This window comes from Suricata suricatta, chromosome 9, assembly GCF_006229205.1.
Source record: "Suricata suricatta isolate VVHF042 chromosome 9, meerkat_22Aug2017_6uvM2_HiC, whole genome shotgun sequence".
In the NCBI taxonomy this organism is placed as follows: Eukaryota; Metazoa; Chordata; class Mammalia; order Carnivora; family Herpestidae; genus Suricata; species Suricata suricatta.
The window spans coordinates 111222821-111241338 of NC_043708.1; the positions used below are offsets into that span (position 1 = coordinate 111222821).

General features: G+C 43.6%; 1 protein-coding gene across 4 annotated transcripts in view; it reads right to left on the reverse strand.

The window, feature by feature from the left end:
- Positions 1-18518, reverse strand: part of SIN3A (SIN3 transcription regulator family member A) — a 70417-nt gene that overhangs the window by 10163 nt on the left and 41736 nt on the right. For all 4 annotated transcript variants that reach the window (XM_029952928.1, XM_029952929.1, XM_029952926.1 and 1 more), the window contains 6 exons: positions 17839-18022; positions 15928-16501; positions 13179-13348; positions 9204-9377; positions 2534-2626; positions 1727-1821 (listed from right to left, as the gene is read on the reverse strand). In XM_029952928.1, coding sequence (XP_029808788.1) covers positions 1727-1821; positions 2534-2626; positions 9204-9377; positions 13179-13348; positions 15928-16501; positions 17839-18022 — 1290 coding nt within the window. The remainder of the gene's footprint in view (positions 1-1726; positions 1822-2533; positions 2627-9203; positions 9378-13178; positions 13349-15927; positions 16502-17838; positions 18023-18518) is intronic.

An 18518-nucleotide genomic window follows, 5' to 3' on the forward strand; every position in this document is an offset into this window, starting at 1 on the left:
AAGGCAGGCCTTGATCTCACAAACCGTGAGATCATTATCTGAGCCCTATCAAAAGTTGGATGTTTAACTGACTGAGCCACTCAGGCACCCTTGGATTATCTGGTTTTTTGAGATGATGAGTTACGCAAATTCCTATATACCTTGGATACTAACCCTTTATAAGACATGTCCTCTGCAAGTATCTTCTCCCGTTCTGTAGGTTGCCTTTTAGTTTTGTGGATTATTTTCTTCACTGTGCAGAAGCTTCTCATTCTGGTGCAGTCCCAAGAGTTTTTCTTTTATTTCCCTTGCCTCCCTCATGAGACATATCTAGAAAATCGTTGCTATGCCTCATGTCAGACAATTTACTGCCTGTGTTCTCCTACAGAATTTTTATGGTTTCAGGTCTCACAGTTAGGTCTGAAATCCATTTCAACTTTATTTTTGTATATGGTGTAAGACAGTGGTCCGGTTTCATTCTTTTTCATGCTGCTGTCCAGTTTTCTCAGCACCATTTGCTGAAGAGACATTTTCCCATCGCATATTCTTTCTTTGTCGAAGATTAACTGACCACATCATCATGGGTTTATTTCTGGGCTTTCTATTTTGTACCATTGGTCGATTTGGATTTTGGGCCAGTACTATACTATTTTGATGACGACAGCGTTGTAATAGAACTTGAAGTCTGGAATTGTGAGGCTTCTAGCTTTGCTTTGCTTTTTCAAAATTGTTTTCGCTACTTGAGCCTTTTGTGATTCCATACAAACTTTAGGATTTTTTGTTCTAGTTCTGTGAACAATGCTGGTAGCAGTCTGATAGAGGTTGCAATAAATCTGTATACAGACTGCTGGAGTATGGACATTTTGACAATATTTGTCCTTCCAATCCGTGAGCATGGAATATCTTTCCATTTCTTTGTGTCTTCAATTTCTTTCATCAGTGTTTTATAGTTTTCAAAGTACAGCTCTTTCACCTCTTTAGTTACATCTATTCCTAGGTATCTTATTATTTTTGGTAAGACTGCCATCTTTTGAAAGGCCTACTTTCAAGGTTGTCCCTTGGCTGGGTTCTGGAATCTTGGATGTGGGGAGAGCTTCCCTATTCCCTAAATAATAAAAGTGGCTCACTATACCTCAACAGTTTGGTTCATGCTGAAAACCTGCTTTCTTTCTGGGATCTGGCCTATATGACTAGCACCCAATAAAAAACCCCGGCACTGAGTCCACTAATAAGCTTTGCTGCTAGACAGCATTTCAAACCTATTGTCATAATTTGCTGCTGGAGGAATTAAGAGCGTCCCATGAGGCTACAACGGAAGAGGACTCTTGGAAGCTTGTGCCTGGCGTCCTTGGACTTTGTCGCAGACGCCTCTCCTCCCAGCTCATCTGGCTCTGCATGCGTTTGCTATAATAAATCAGCACTGGGAGTATGATCACACACTGAGTCCCGTGAGTCTTTCTAGTGAATCATCAAAACTTGGAGACTCCAACACACAAATCGACCCGACATACGCAAATTCCTGCAAAATCTCTAAACCACTCACTTCTCTGATGCTTGTTAGGCACACACTCTAGGTGAGCTCATGGTGTAACAGCCATAGCAACCCTGAATCAGTGTCTTCAGTGTCCCTGCTGCTCAGCAGACAGCAATGAAGTTTGTGAAAACCAAGGATCTGAAAGCTGTCTCACTCTCTGATCCCCAGCCATGCGCCAGTACACACTGTCAATTCGGGACTCCGCTCACTCACCTCGGGAGAAATACTGGTTTCCGTGCCAGATGCTCACGCAGCTCAGGAGAGGTAGTATCAGAGTTCATGTAGCGCTCCACATAGTCTGACCAACGCTAGGATTATAAACACAAAATGGGGGTGGGGAGAGAGCACAAAGACTGGACTCCATCCTCCTCAGGTATTCTAGCAAATTCTACGACTAACATGTCAGAAATCCTTAAATTTTAAGATCAAAAAATCTTTCCATAATGACATGCTTGGTACTTGGTATTGACATACAACTTTAAAATTCTGGCAGATAACAAAACCAAAGTTTGTCTGAGATACTTAAAAGTTATCAGAAGTCATAAAAGGGTAGAGGCTGGCTCACTGACAAAATATTCCCACAGAACAATGTCCCTTCCCTATGTCAACATCGTACGGTGGCCAGCATCCCTCATCAGCACTGCCTGCCGGGCCCGGCTAGGATGACCAACTCACTCTACCCACTCTGTGGGCTTGAGAGCTCCTGGCTTCATTTAGCCTCATAAAAAGTAAACGTGACACCAAGAACCACAATGACACCAGGCAGGTGGCACCTCATTTGTTGTTCCTTATACTTTAGACGGCTTTATCTCGAACTAGCAGAGTCTGCCATCAACCCTAAATATCTACTGCCAGGCAGCCCCCTTTTCTTCTGCTGAACTGGCCTATACTTCAAGCATCAGGTTCTGACCTTTAACAGGCCTGAGGCTGTCTTGGCCTTCTAGAAGATCACCACTAGGCAGAGTCTCAGGACAAGACGGCTCTCTGAGCACACGGTTCCTGCAATACACTTGTCCATACCTCTGCTTCTACGGGGTCATCCGAGTTCTCCTCTTCTGTGTCGAGGAGCTCAATGGTCAGCTGAACCTGGCCTTGGCTCTGAATAAACATAAGCTGCAAATAAAAAATCAGAGTGTAAACAAAAGACCATCTCCAAAGCTATAAACTAGCTGCTCAAGGGTTGAGAGGTAGGGAGGCAATAAACTTCTAAAACTTTGCTCTGATTGAAGAGATGAGGCAGATACTCCAAAGCTTAGGAGGCAAGATGATAAAAAAGGCAAAAGTCCAATCTTGCTACTAGCAAAATGAAAGGTTAGAGCAACAAGTATCATTCCACGCTCCATACTTCTTATATTAGATAAAACAACAATGTCAAGACTGCTTTAAAATTATTTTGTTCATTAGAAAGAAATACAGCATAAAGCCAGAACCATAAAATGTCAATGTCATTTCACCTGATAATCCCCTTTCTGGAACATAATACAAAGATGTTAACGAGCCTCTAGCATTAATGAGAAGGAAAGAAAGATGGAAAGGAAGGAAAAGAGTAAGGTGGGAAGAAGGGAGGGAGGGAGAGAGGAAGGGAAACTTCTTGTAGAAAGTGAAGTGGGAAACATCAAACCCAACAGAGAGCACCAATTACACTTTTACAGCAATAGAGACTCTCTGAGGGGCACAGGGCTGGCTCAGTCAGTGGAGCCTGTGACTCTTGATCTTGGGAGTGAGTTTGAATCCCACAGTGAGTGTAAAGATGACGTAAAATCTTTAAAATAAGAATAAAATAAAAAATAAAAGATTCTCCAAAGCATCACATAACACTGTGGTGTAAGGAATAGGAAACTTCAACATATTAATAAGTGATCTGCTGTAATGGTATCAATCCTATTTGAGGTTCTTAATACTCTGAGTTCTGCTAACATTATTTGTATGATTTTTTTAAAATTCATATTTAATGTTTATTTATGTTTGAGAGAAAGAGTGAGTGAGCGAGCACATGAGCATGAACCAGGATGAGGCAGAGAGGGAGACAAAGAATCTGAAGCAGGCTCTGCACTGTCAGTGTAGAGCACGCTGCAGGCCTCGAACTCACAAACCAGGAGATCATGACCTGAGCCAAAGTCGTGATGCTTAACCAACTGAGCCACCCAGGCGCCATTTAAAAATTCATATTTATGGTTCGTGAGTTCAAGTCCCCATTGGGCTCTGTGCTGACATGACAGCTTAGAGCCTGGAGCCTGCTTCAGATTCTGTGTCTCCCTCTCTCTCTGCCCCCTCCCCTGCTCATGCTCTGTCTCTCTCTCTCTCAAAAATAAATAAACATTAAAAAATAAACTTAAAAGCGATACACTGATAGAGACAAAAAATAAGTCATATTTGCACAAAAGAACTATGAGCTGGTGACGGCACATGGGACCTCTCATCAGAATCCCAAGGTTCTCAATGCCCTTACCCTAAGGACAACATCACTGTTCAAACCACATGGAGACAAGCAGAGCTTACAAGGAAGCTGGAGAATCATTTATTTCAACCTTCTTCATTTTACACAGGGAAAGACCTAAAGTTCAGAGTTCTGACTTCTCAAGACCACACAGTTAGCTAGTAACAAACAGGACCAGAAGTCAGTTCTTGGTTCCCAGGGTTCTTCCAGAGAAGCTTTAAAAATTCCTATCTGTGGGCACTTTGGTGGCTCAGATGGTTAAGTGTCTGACTTTTTAATTTTTTTTAAGTGCATTTATTTTGAGTGAGTAAGTGAGAGAGAGAGAGAAAGAGAAGTAAGAGAGCATGGGAGCATGGGCAAGTGCTCTGTAGCAAAAAAGATAAATAAACTTAAAAAAAAAAAAAGTTCCTATCAGGGACGCCTGGGTGGCTCAGTCAGTTACACGTCCGACTTCAGCTCAGGTCATGGTCTCATGGCTCATGAGTTCGAGCCCCATGTCAGACTATGTGCTGACAGCTCAGAGCCTGGAGCCTGCTTCAGACTCTGTCCCACTCTCTCTCTGCCCCTCCCCTGCTCATGCTTGCTCACATTCGTGCTCTCTCTCTCTCTCTCTCTCTCTCTCTCTCAAGAATAAACATGAGGGGCCACCTGGGTGGCTCAGTCAGTTAAGGGTCCGACTTCGGCTCGGGTCATGATCTCATGGTGCATGGGTTCGAGCCCCGCGTTGGGCTCTGTGCTGACAGCTCAGAGCCTGGAGCCTGCTTCAGATTCTCTGTCTCCCTCTCTGACCCTCCCCTACTCATGCCCTGTTTGTTTGTCTCAATAATAAATGAATGGAAGGGAGGGGGGGGGGAGAGAGAGAGAGAGAGGGAGGGAAACAACTTCATCTCACCCCAACAGGCTCCTCCACCTGCTACCTGCCTTCTCAGGCCCTGTACCAGGTGTTCACCCGGTCCTCTGCGCTCCGCACCCACCCCCGCCCGCCCCCAGTTCCTAACTGGCGTCATTATTTCACTGCCCGCATCCATCTCCCAAATGGTAACTACCTCCAGTTGTAAACATGCCTCTGGTTTCCCCACTCCTCCTTTCTCAGGGCTCCCATACTGATCTTCCTGAAAGCTCAAATCCTGTGGGATATTTAGTTCTAGAAAATGCTTTACCGCTTACCAACCACAAGAAAATTCACAACTTTTACTCCACATGGCTGAGAATCCCCTACCATTCGGACCCTCATTTTACATACCTCCTTTACCAATATTCTACACTTCATTCACTCAACAAGTGGTCACCTTAAGATCTATCCATCAGGCAGCTAGAAAAGACAACATGGTTTCTAGCTTGGAGGAGCCCAATTTAGTAAAGGAAACAGGAATATAAAGGGCTATATTTATGAGGCACCTGGGTGGCTCAGTTGGTTAAGCATCTGACTTTGGCTCAGATCATGATCTCATGGTTTACAGGTTCGAGCCCTACGTCAGGCTTTGTGCTGACAGTTCGAAGCCTGGAGCCTGTTTCAGATTCTGTGTCTTCCTCTCTCTCTGTCCCTCTTCTGTTCATTCTCTGTGTGTCTCTCTCTCTTAAAAATAAACACTAAAAAATATTTTTAAAATAAGAGCTATATTTACATTAAAACTAAGGTAACTACTGGGGCACCTGGGTGGCACAGTCAGTTAGGCATATGACTTCTGCTCAGTTGATGATCTCATGGTTTGTGGATTTGAGCCCTGTGATGGGCTCTGCGTTGACAGGACGGAGTCTGCTTCAGATCATCTGTCTCCCCTCCCCCTCTGCACCTCCCTTGACTGCTCTCTCTCTCAAAAATAAACATTAAAAAAAAAAAACTAAGGTAGCTACCAAGGCACTATTCTAGAGACATGGGCAATACCCTGGGGAATAAACAAGTTCTCCTCAGTGAGCTGAAAAAGATTTCACTTTACCAAAGTGACACTCAGGTGGTCACCAAAGGATACAGGGGAATACCAATCCATTTCAGAGAAACTACAACAAAGAAAACCCTATTTTTAAAAGTACATAAAAAGAGGGGAGGACTGCCTGGATGGCTCAGTTAGTTAAGCGGCCAATTCTTGATTTTGGTTTAGGTCATGACCTCACGGTTTATGAGTTTGAGCCCTGAGTAGGGCTCTGCACTGAAAGTGTGGAGCCTGCTTGGGATTCTGTCCCTCTCCCTCCTTCTCTGCCCCTCCCTTCCTTGTATTCTTGTTCTCTTCCCTTCTCAAAATAAATAAATAAAAATTTTAAAAGTACATAAAAATAACTATATGCCCCCTCCCAAAACTAGTGTGAAGGATATGAATAAGCAATATACAGAAAAAGAAATGGTAATGGTAGAAAACAGGGACATATGAATTAAAATAATTTTCTGGGGCATCTGGGTGGCTCAGTTGGTTAAGCATCTGACTCTTGATTTCGATTCAAATCATGATCTCAGTTTGTGAACTTGAGCCCCTTGTCAGGCTCTGTGCTGACAGCGTGGAGCCTGCTTGGGGATTTTGTCTCCTTCTTTCTCTGCCCCTCCTCTGCTCACATTCTCTCCCTGTCTCTCTCTGTCTCTCAAAAATAATAAATATTCAGGGGCACCTGGGGGCTCCGTCAGTTAAACATTTGACTTCAGTCATCTCGTGGTCAGTGGGTTTGAGCCCCACGTCAGGATCTGTGCTGACAGCTCAGAGCCTGGAGCCTGTTTCAGATTCTGTGTCTCCCTTTCTCTCTGCCCCTCCCCTAGTCATGTTCTGTCTCTCTCTCTCTCTCTCAAAAATAAACATTAAATATGCACATCCTTTGACCCAGTAATTTCATTTCTTTGTCTATACCTTAGACAAAGACTAACACACGCACACCAAAATATAAGCACTGGGATGCAACACCATTTGAGACAGTAAAAAAATTTTTAAGAGTTTAAATATTCACCCTGAAGGGAACAAGGTTTTTTAAACTATGATACATTTTTACTCCTAAGTATGACAAAGCAGTTGTAAAAAATGAGCTGGATCTATATAAGCTAAAATAGAGAATTCAAAGCCAGACTAAGTGAAAAAAGCACGATGCAGAATGTGCGGTGTGGTACGCATCTCCACGAACACACGCACACACACGGAAAGGCACAGACGAGGGTCTGAACAGACACACAGAGAGCTACACATGGCTCAGGTTTTGAAAAGCAGTATACAGAGACTCCTGGATGGCTCAGTCGATTACGTGTCCGACTCTTGAGTTTGGCTCAGGTCATGATCTCAAGCCCCGAATCAGGCTCCGTACTCAGTGTGGAGCCCGCTTCGAATTCTCTGTCTTCCTCTCTCTTTGCCCCTGCTCTGCTCACACGGGCAAACATGCTCTTTCTCAAAATAAACTTTAAAAATAAATAAATAAATAAAAAGCAGTGTACAATGTACACAGAAACAAAATGGAGAGGAGGCTGGGGGTCAGAAGGGCTGCTTGTGCTCAGGGTAATGTTAATACTATCTGATTTTACTCTCCGTGTGAACATTTTAAAGGATCACTGTCATGACATAATTTTTCTGCTTACTAAGCCTTCGTTCCTGCTGTTCCCTCTGCCACTCTGACAACTATTCTTATCCACAGAGTGACTCTACCTATTCCTTTACAGTCCTTCATGGCACAATTTAATCCATTGTTACTCACTGTGGGTGGGGATGGCAATTCTGTTCACCAGGAAGAACACTCACTAAACTCCTACTAAACATTTATAGATTTAAAACCTGGAAAACAAACCAACCAACCCTGAAAAGCTTAGGATATTTGCTCTATACTGCAAACAGTACAGGTGACGATTTAGAACTAAAGAACTAGCTGACAGGAGAAGTAGACAACTTAGGAGGATTCGGGGTCAGGTCCTAAAGTACATGGAATATATCCATGGGTGCCTACATGGCTCAGTGGGGTAAGCGTCTGACTCTTGGTTTTGGCTCAGGTCACAATCTCATGCTTCATGAGTTCAAGCCCCATGTCAAGTTTTGTGCTGCCAGTGTGGAGCCTGCTTTGTATTCTCTCTCTTCCCCTCCTCCACTCGCATGGGCTCTCTCTCCTTCTCTCAAAATAAACTTCAAAATAACACATCCAAGAAGGATATGTTAGCTCTCTCTGCTCAGCCAACTACAAACCTTATTCTGGGCCACCAGGACCTGTCCTTCTTATGTAAATACATACAAGTTTTGTCCAGCCGTACTGTATTCATACATAGCTGCAATCATACTACACATGCTTTTGTCTCCTTTAATTTCTTCCATATTTTTATAGTTTATAATTAACTTTTAAGGGCTGCAAACTGTGCCACCTGGCATTCATACAATAGGTTGCCATTATTCATTCCCACAGTGGGTTGGACATCGAGGCCATTTCCAACTATTTCCTTTCTTAACTAGCAACGATAGTAGAGTAACGGAAAAATGGGAACAACCTAAATGCCCAACAAGGCAAACATAATCCTCTGTAAAATGAAATATCAACGTCATGAAAAGATGCTAAAGACCCAAGTGTTGCTAACTGAGCAAAACAAGTTACAGATTATTTTGCCCAGTATACTCTTTCAAATCCTATGCAAGCATAGAAAAGTCTAGAAATGTCATCAGTAATTATTTCTGGGAAGCACTACAGGTGACAATTTTTTCTTTTCTCTACATTTCCTATCTTTCCTATAGTGATCATGGGTCACATGTATTAACATTTATTTATTTTTCTTTTTAGGGAAAACATGGGGCTACAACTCATGACCCAGAGATCAAGACATGAGCTGAATTCAAAAGTTGGATGGGGCGCCTGGGTGGCTCAGTTGGTTAAGTGTCTGACTTTAGCTCAGGTCTTTATCTCAGTTTGTGAGTTTGAGACCCACATCATGCTCTGTGCTGACAGCTCAGGGCCTGGAGCCTGCTTCGGATTCTATGTCTCCCTCTCTCTCAAAAAATAAATACACATTTAAAAAAAAATTAGAGTTGGATACTTAACCGACTGAGCCACACAGGTGCCCCCAACTAATTTTTAAGGCAAGAAAGTAACAGACTGTCCACGGGAGACTTTGCTTTCCCTTTTCCGTGTGTGTGTGTGTGTGTGTGTGTGTGTGTGTGTGTGTGTTTTAATTCCCTCCAGTGAGCTCATAGGAACTCAGGAGTGGAATCACTGGATCAAAGTACCCTGGCATGGCTTTGATTCCTGGTGGAGACAGTTCCAACACCTTCTGGTGTCACCAGCATGGTCCTTGACTCCATGAGGAAGTCTCACCTTAAAGCAGTTTTCATCTGACATAAGTTGCTCAGCCTTCCGCTGGTACGTCGACTCCAGGAGACTCCGGGAGGTCTGCGTGTTCAGCTGGCCTCCTGTGGCCCCGTTACTGTTTTCTGCCAGGTAGAGGTCAGTTACCTGGACACAGATCTCGTCACTCACAATGTGCTGCAGCTGGAATCAAGCAAAGGCAAGTTGTCAGTGAACCATGAAAATATTTCTTGTCATACAGTCAACCTTCCTGATGGTTCCAGTCACTCAGCTCTGTAAGTCTTCTGGTTGGTAATTTTAGAAAACTAATCACGCAGAACGAGTTATTTTATATTCCTGGAAAATAACTAAAACTAAACCTTTAAGCTTATCACTGGACCACGAATAAAGCTTTTCTATCTACTTAAAAGCAAAAGTATAAGCAGCTCAAGTAAGTATATGCTGCTTAAAGTTCTAAGGAACTGCAAAAAAACAAAACAAAACAAAACAAAACACAAAAACCTGTTATGTGAAAGAGAATTTTCATGGCTTCCTGTTTTTATGGTGCTTCTTTACAGTTCATAACTTGCTTTCACACACATTCTCATTTGCCCTGTGCGACTAGCTCAGGAAGTAGGCTGACGAAGGGCACTCTGTTACAACGGAGACAAATGTCCATTTTAGAAAAGAAAACTGTGTGCCAAGGTGAGGTCAGGGGCCCTGGCGAAGCATGAAAGCTAGAGCCCTGTCTACATTTCCAGCCCTAGAACAAAGTCTGAAACTCATTAGGTATTTGAGAATTGGTTGCTGAAGCAATTATCCAGGGACCCTCATTGAAGGAGCAAAGTTAGGACTAATATTCAAGCTTCTTGATCCCAATGCTGATATTCTAATGTATTACTTTTTTCTCTATCTGCTAAAAATATACATATAGTCCTTAAATTTTATACACCGTTAATTAACTCAATTTCAACACAGGCCAATCATGACTGACTACTGGTAATTATTGTGATCACATTCTTAAACTATCTGATGACTGGAAAGTTGAACCTTTCAGAGTCCCATTCTCATAGGTCATGACAATCTTTCTATTGTGAAATAAAAATCCCCCCAAATGAAACTTTACCCATAAAAATTAAAGAGAATGTGAAAAACATACAAGAAGAAAGCAAAATGTTAACTGCACTATCATTTGTCTATTTTACTTTAAAATTCTCAAAAACCACTAAGCCATTCTATTTTTAGGAGATAGCTCCTTTTTGAAGTGCTAGTAACTATGACAACTACTTATTTTTAACATTTAAAAAAGTCTTAAATGACAAGTATGTGTATTTGTAGATAAATGGACACAGCGCAAGGTCAGAAGGGTGACTAATCTGACAGTGGTTGAAAGGCCAGCAACTGGAGATGGCTGAATTACAATTAGTCCTGACAATGGATTCGAATGTGACCATTAAAGTAATGTCTGTGATAAGCTGGTAACATAGGGAAAAGCTTAAGATAATAGTGTTGGGGGGGGGGGCAGTATAATAAAAGTGTATCTAAAGCACGGTCCCTACCACATAGACACTTCCCCTTAAGACCTTCTTATTAAAGTAGGCTCACTGACTCCTCATCCACACCCTCTTCTTAGATATTTGCCCCCTCTAGGGTTTCTGGGAAGGGCAACCACATTAAATCAGGGACAACTGGACAGTTTACACTCCCAAGCTAGGTTGCTCAGATTCTTCCTCCTGCTAATTTGAAAGGACACAATGAACATGTTTGGTAGACTTTTTACAGAGGCGCATCTACATGGAAAGGTCAATGCTGGGGCCAGAGGCACTGCCGTAGCAAGCCAAAGCCTGGTGGTAGGGGCATGGAGGGGACAGGCAGGGGGCCAGAGAAGCCTTGAGTACGTGGCCAAATGTCTATTTGTAGATGTTCAGAAAGAAGGCATGCAGGAGAGGCAAAAAACTTCCCAGTCCAATCCCTACATTGGCCATTTTCTGAGATCTGTGAGACCGCCAGTTGTGTTAAGACAAATCCCTATTAGAGTATAGATCCTTGAACAACGTGAGGGTCAGGGGCACCAACCTTCCATGCAGGGGAAAATCTGCACAGAACTTTGGACTCCCCACAAACCTAACTACTAATAGTCAACTAGTGACCAATAAGCCTTACCAATAATCTAAACAGTCAATAAACAAATATTTTTTATTAGATATTATAGGCTCTATCTTTACAGAAAAGTAAGCTAGAGAAAAAGTATTATTAAGAAAATCATAAGAAAGAAGAAACACCTTTATAGTACTATGCTGTGTTAACTGAAAAGTATCTGCACTAAGTGGACCAGTGCAGTTCAAAGCCCTATTGTTCAAGCATCAACTGTAGTCCGGAAAAGATAAATGTATGACCTGACCTTGAAATATATGTTCTGTCTCCAGTCAGCAATGAACTCTGAGAGAACATCAAACAAGATGGAGAGAAGGAGAGAAAATATGCCTCCAGCTGAGGAGTTAAGGTGAGAAGCATGAATGTATGTTTTAAAAACACTGGATTTGGGGGGCGCCTGGGTGGCTCAGTCGGTTAAGCCTCCGACTTCGGCTCAGGTCAGATCTCACGTTCGTGGGTTCGAGCCCCACGTCAGGCTCTGTGCTGACAGCTAGCTCAGAGCCTGGAGCCTGCTTCCAGTTCTGTGTCTCCTTCTCTCTGACCCTCCCCCTCTCATGCTCTGTCTCTCCTGTATCAAAAATTAATAAAACATTAAAAAAATAATAAATAAATAAAAATAAAAACACTGGATTTGGGTATCTGGACAAAACCCGTTTCTTAAAAAAAGATTAGACATTATGTATTCGTGACTCAAAATTGCAACTGGGTGCTTCTGATGTAGGATGGTTTCTATCTGTTGTTCAGAAACCAAACTCGGGTTTATAAAAAGTAAACTTTCCTGGACTTTGTGGGACCCCTTACTCTCAGCTGTGACAGCGGCACATCTTAACCGGAGTCTATTTTACATACATTCGGAGGGTGTTAACAGAGCCCACAGCTGTTGGCACCCATCTAATGACTTCACTCACTCTACAGACCCCTTATGGGAGGGCTATTAATGTCTCTGACGTTCAGGAAAAAACCTGAAACACCTGACAACCTTCCTGACGATGCAAAGATTCAGTTATGTGAAGTGTTCTTCCTAGAGCTCGAGCAGACCCCGGGAAAGGGCGCACAGCCACGTGTCCTTCCCACATCAAGGCAAAGGCATGCGTGCTTTGCAGAGGATTCTACATTTCACTCCAAGAAAGTACCAACCAACACAAGCTTCCCCCCACCCCCCCGTACTGGCAATGAGGACCCCAGATTTTTCTTTGTACGAGTTTTCACTTTAAAGAAATAAGTGTACCAAGAACAGATTCACAATGCAGACCTCAAGCCAAAAAAGTGGAAACCTGACCACCCAGTTGCTATAAAATTATCACTGCTGTGAAGAACAATGTATTTACGAAGTTCTAGGGTGTCACAGCAACCAACCACAAAACCAACCACAAATCCAACTCAAATGAAACCTCAGAGACTGAGGTGGGCATAGTATTATAGAAGGTGTTGTATGAAACCGTTCCCGCAAGTGAGGAATGTACACAGAATTAACCAACACCTACAGAAGAGGAAGCGTTACACACGGGGAGCCCAGGTAAGGGCCGGCCCAGGACCAGTGCTACTACAGGCAGGCAGCGAGAACAGGGCAGAACATCAGGTCTGCAGTAGACTCTTTCAACTGTGAGGGCATACTGAGCAAAGCGAAGGAGTCCACTTCGTGGCCGAAGTCCTCCCACTCTGTTAACACGAGAGGTCTGTCATCACGTTAACTTCCCCTTTCCTCTTAGAGAACCAGACATTTGTAAACATCATTACATGAGCAAACTGCCTTTTCTTCTCCAACCGAAATCCTGCCTCTCCTCTTTGCCTCATCTATCTCTAGGCAAGGACTTCTTCCCTCACCAAACCTGGCCAGCACCGTGCCCTCACCTGTCTGACAATGCTCTGGATTAGTTTGTCCATGGTGAAGGCAATGTAGGCGTGAATGGTGAACATCTCTCTCAGCGAATCTTCATACTGTGACGAGTCTATGTTGCCATCTAGTAGGCTCCGAACCATGTCCAGGAAAGCTGGGTAGTAATCTTCTACATCAACATCCACTGTGGGAAAGATGGGAGAGGTGAGGCCTTACCCTGCTACGAAAAGATTGGGAGAGAGGGCAGGGGAAACCCCAAGGCTGGCCTGGAGGGCATTTGAAAGAACAAACCTGAGGTATTCAAACACACCCCCTCAATCTGCTGCGGGCAGAGATGGGACCTGACTGGTGACTACAATGGCCAGGGCTGGCTCTCAGAGGACAGTGAGCCTGCAACTTTAACAGGGGCTCTGACACCCTGTCCATGCTAGAAAGTACTAAATTACAGAATGACCGGGCTCTGCCTCACAGGAGAGCAGACTATCGCAGGGAAGAAGTTTATCCGAACAGTTGCTGGCTCTCCTGCTGAGAGAGAAACCTGCTCGCCCGGCCCGCACAGAGCATCCCTCACACGGGTCACTTGCTCAGAAAGCTATTTCAATGAAGCATCAAGTGCAGATGAGAAGAGGCAGATAGCACCACACTCAAGTCCTGGGAAACCTCTCGGGAACAGAAAAATAGGAGTGCAAATTAAATCCCCTATGAATAATGAAGTAATCTACATTTGTCAAAGTCCTTTTGTTTAAAAATGGATTCCCAACGTTGTACTGCACAAATTACATTAAACGATCTGTACTTGCTGCACATGAATCACTTTAACCAGCAGCTGGAATCTTATCAGTTGTCACAGAGACATTTGGCAACTAACAGAGTGCAAAAGGAAGCAGGAGTGTCCTCTGCCTTTAGCTTGCGGAAGACCCATTTACTGATCTCCAGTGCCAGCAAGCAAGACAGTGGCATGCGGGGTCCGCTGGGGTATTGGGTATGTTGTTTCCTGAGCCAGGAGCTGGCTACACAGGTTGTGTTCACTTTGTAAAAATTCACTGAGTTAGTCATTTTGGATTTGTAGATTTTCCTGTACATATGATGCACTTCAACAAAAAGTTGACCAAAATGAAAAAAAGCTTCACAAGAACTCTTTGTCACCATCTGGTTACCCATTTGTAAAGTTTATGCAGAGAAAACAGGTGCAGAGCAAAAGCTAAGTCCTTCTCTGTTTACCTGAAATGTGATGGCTCACTGAAGACATGCAAAACAGAACTGTTGAAAAGCAGCAAATGGCTAGACTTTTATCACAGAATATCACCTTGCTCAGACCCACAGCACAGGCCCGGATACAGGTGCTTCTATGCCAGAATAAAGCTAAAGGTACCAGCCAGACTTGCGTTCACAAGCTATGATCAGTGCCAGGCCTGGCGTTACCACTCAAGACATAACGTTAAGCTTCACACCAGGTTAAGTCAGTGGTCAAGCCAGGATTAGGCCATTTGCTCTCTCTTCTACCCAAGTTGATGGAATTCACCACACTGAGGGCCAAAAGTGATCTCTCTCAAACTAGGATTACATCCAAAGGCTTTTAAAATTAATTATCTCTATTAGCTATTCAACAGACAGAAAGTTAGGGCCGCACATGAGCTATTTACATCAGCTACAGTTTTAAAAAATGTTAAGATAATTCACTCCATTAAAAACAAAAAATCTTAAATAAGAGAGAGAGAAAGAGAGAGAGAGAGAAAGAGAGAGAAAGGGGTGCCGGTGCCTGTGTGGCTCAGTTGGTTAAGTGCTGGACTTTGGCTCAAGTCACAATCTCATGGTTCATGAATTTGGCCCCGCATCGGGCTCTCTGCTGTTAGCACAGAGCCCACTTTGGATCCTCTGTCTCCCTCTCTCACTGCCTCTCTGCCACTTGTACAATCTTTTCTCTCTCAAAAATAAACATTAAAAAAAGCCTTAAAGATAATTCATTTCACAGACTGGCTATTTCTTCAAGAGCACAGAAGAAAAACTCCACAAAAAAGTTTCTGGCTTACAGCTCAAGAACCTAATTATGAACAGTACTGTTATCTAGAAACGGGCAACGGAGAATTCCATAAAGCACATGGCAGCTCCCTTAGCCCACGTTTATTTTCCTTTTCCTGTGTTCTCTAACCACACTCCTGTTCTTCTTGGTCTGCTGCCTCACACCATCTCTTGACTTCCAATCTCCCTTCCATAAACTGTTTCTATTCATTAGGAATGAGCCATGAACCCCTCTGGCTAATGAGAAGTCTTGCCCAAACATCTCTAAGAAAATTCACATCTGGCTCAGGCTGAACAACTAGGAATTTATCTTCCGTCACGGAGCAGAACTGACTGTGACGCTTTCGTCCCACCTTGTCCTTTAAAACATTCTGCCACCCCCCAGAGATCTGCCATTTGAGAAGCTGGTGGCCACTGACGCCCCCTGCCCAGGCGTCCACAGTAGCAGCCACTGAACGTCCATGATCCAAGCACTGTAGAGGGCGCTTTGCATACCCTCCCCAATTCTCCCAACAACTCCACAAGGTATTAAGGAGTGCCTCCATTTTACAGGCAAACGGGTCTGGGGAGGTGAAGTAAGGTCACAGGACCAGTACACTGCAGAGCTTGGATCTGAACCCTGGTCAGGCTCTGAGGCCTGCCTGCCTGTGCCGTACATATGAAAGAAAGCAGTCCCAAATCTAATTCTGCTGTGAGGCCCCCGACCCCTCCCATCATCCAGAAACCAATAGTCCAAGCACTCACTAGGTTCTTTGAGACGCAACTGGATGGCAGGGCTGTCACTCTTGTCTCGCTTTATGCCCAGCACTTCCCGTTCCCACTCTCTCTCCCGGTTTTCTTCTTCAATTTGCCTTTCAGCTTGGGAACAAATCCTCAGGAGCCGCAAGCAGAGAATCTGATGCAGTCGCATGAAAATATACCAGTTGTTATTAACATAGAAGAGGTTGTACACTTCATCCATCCCTCTTAACTTCTGAGCTGCTGTGTTACTAAACAGTAGCTTAGACTTAGGGGGACTGCCCCCAACACCATTGTGCTTCTTAGCTGCCCCTGTGGCTTCATCTACTTCCATCTCTTCTTCTTCCTCTTCCTCCACATCTGAGAGATCACCTCTCTGAGCAAAGAGCAGATCTGGAATGAAATGATGCATGATTTGCTTGATTTTATACTTGTCCTCCTTCTGAATGCCTGTCTGCCTCTTCACGTGGTGGATAATCAAAGCGGCAGCATCTTCCAGGATCTGTTTGTCTTCATAAGCGAGTGAGAGGTGTGGACCGACAGGTACACCAGCATTTTCTTCTGTAGCCTGCTCCTGCCTCTGACAGGAGAGAGATGGCAAAGTATTACGCGACACGTCTACGACAACCATCAACAGACCTGTGAGACTCGCCAGTAGTACATGCCGTTAGCAGCCACAGTGGCCATTATTTTCCAACCGGACACATCCAGAAACAGAATGTGACTGATGTGGTTTGGCACCAAGATACTGGCATCTTCTGGACTGTGAAGACTTACTGGGGACAATGGGACAAAACTGGGACCATCTTTTAAAATTCTGTATTAGTGCTTATGGATATGGAGGATACAACATGAGGTCTAGAACTTGAGGTCTACAATCTGGGGTGGGAGTGTGGAAGGTGACAGATGTAACAAAATTGGCAAAACAGGGATGCTTCTTTAAGAGCTCGTTTTACCACTCTTTCCCTTTCCATGTATGTTTGACATTTTCATAACAAAACATTATTTAAAATTCAAGATCATACAACTTTTAAGAATGTTCAATCACACTGTATTTTATGTTTCTATCCATCCCCCATGACTGTAAGCTCCAAGAAAGCAGGATTAATTTCTTAATCATCTCTGTATCTTTGCTCCTAATACTATATACAGTCCTGGTAAGTATGCTGAGTAAATACAGACTACAAAGTGTCTGGGGATTAAGGCTCAGTGTTTCAGTTGTGCAAAGTTGAGAGGGGTTATGTGAATGAAGACAAGGTACCATTTTGAGGGAGACAGACAGGAAGACTAGTGGAAGAGGGAGGTGGCAGGCACAGACTGAAGTCAGGATGGTAAACTGGGAAACCGGTAAATCCACTTAGTCATAAAGGTGAGGCTTAGATTTGAAATGACAGAATCAGGGGGCACTTGAGTGATTTAGTCAAGCGGGTTGCTCTTGATTTTGGCTCAGGTGATGATCTCAACAGTTGTGAGACTGAGCCCGGCACTGGGCTCCACTAGGCATGGAGCCTGCTTAAGATTCTCTCTCTTCTTGATTCTTGAATATGGAACAAACTGAGGGCTAATGGGGGTGGGGGAATAAAAGAAGGGGGGTGATGGGCATGGAGGAGGGCACTTGTTGGGATGAGCACTGGGTGTTATATGGAAACCAACTTGACAATAAACTATAAAAAAAAAAAAGGAAAGATTCTCTTCTTCTCCTTCTTCCCCTCCCCCCTCATACTCACTCTCAAAAATGAATGCATGAATGAATTAAACTGCAGAATCAGAACAGAGAAGTCTGTGACTGTTATGAAGCAAGAATTACCATGTCTTGGAGGGTCTCACTTTCATATGACAATGTAATTTCCAGGAATCAAAGCCATGCTGAACATACAGACTTGGGTCCTCTCACAGACCTAGAAACCCCCTGCTCACCTCATCATAGATACTCTCGATCTCGTTGAGTAGACTCTTAGACCTCAGGACCTTGGTGTCATTCTGTTTAAAGTTGATGCCTTGGTGGTCCAGAGACTTCAAGTAGTATTTTTCGTTCTGCTCTCTCCACACCTTGTTAAAGCCTCTCTGAGCTTCCCGCCATTCTTCCTCTTTCATCTTCAACCTGGGGTGGGGGTGGGGGATTAGAAACAACCAGACACAGGAATTCACATGTGGGAATTAGAAGGGAGCGAGTTAAACTCTTCAGCTTTGAATCCTGGCTCTGCTCTACGAGACTGTTTCCTTATCAGTACAACAGGGGTAACAAGGCCTACTCTCTAAGGGTTTAGAGGTGAGAAATATGACAGACTTACTTTATTTCAAAAGTCAGAAGACACAACAGATCTGTCATAATTTTTGGTAACTTGGGATATTGTTACTCACATTGTTATATTGTTCTTCAAATTGTTACACTGTTATATTCAGTATATGTGCTGTTGAAGCAAGCACTGTTACACTGATATTCAAACCACGTTCCAACTGCTACACAAGGAAATTCACTCACCCAGGACTTATTTTGAAGAAGTAATTTGTCCCAAAGTCAGAAATCTTACCTAGAATGGTTATTTGTCAACACCATTCCATAGAATGAATACCCTTGAAGGGGGGGGGGGGGGGGG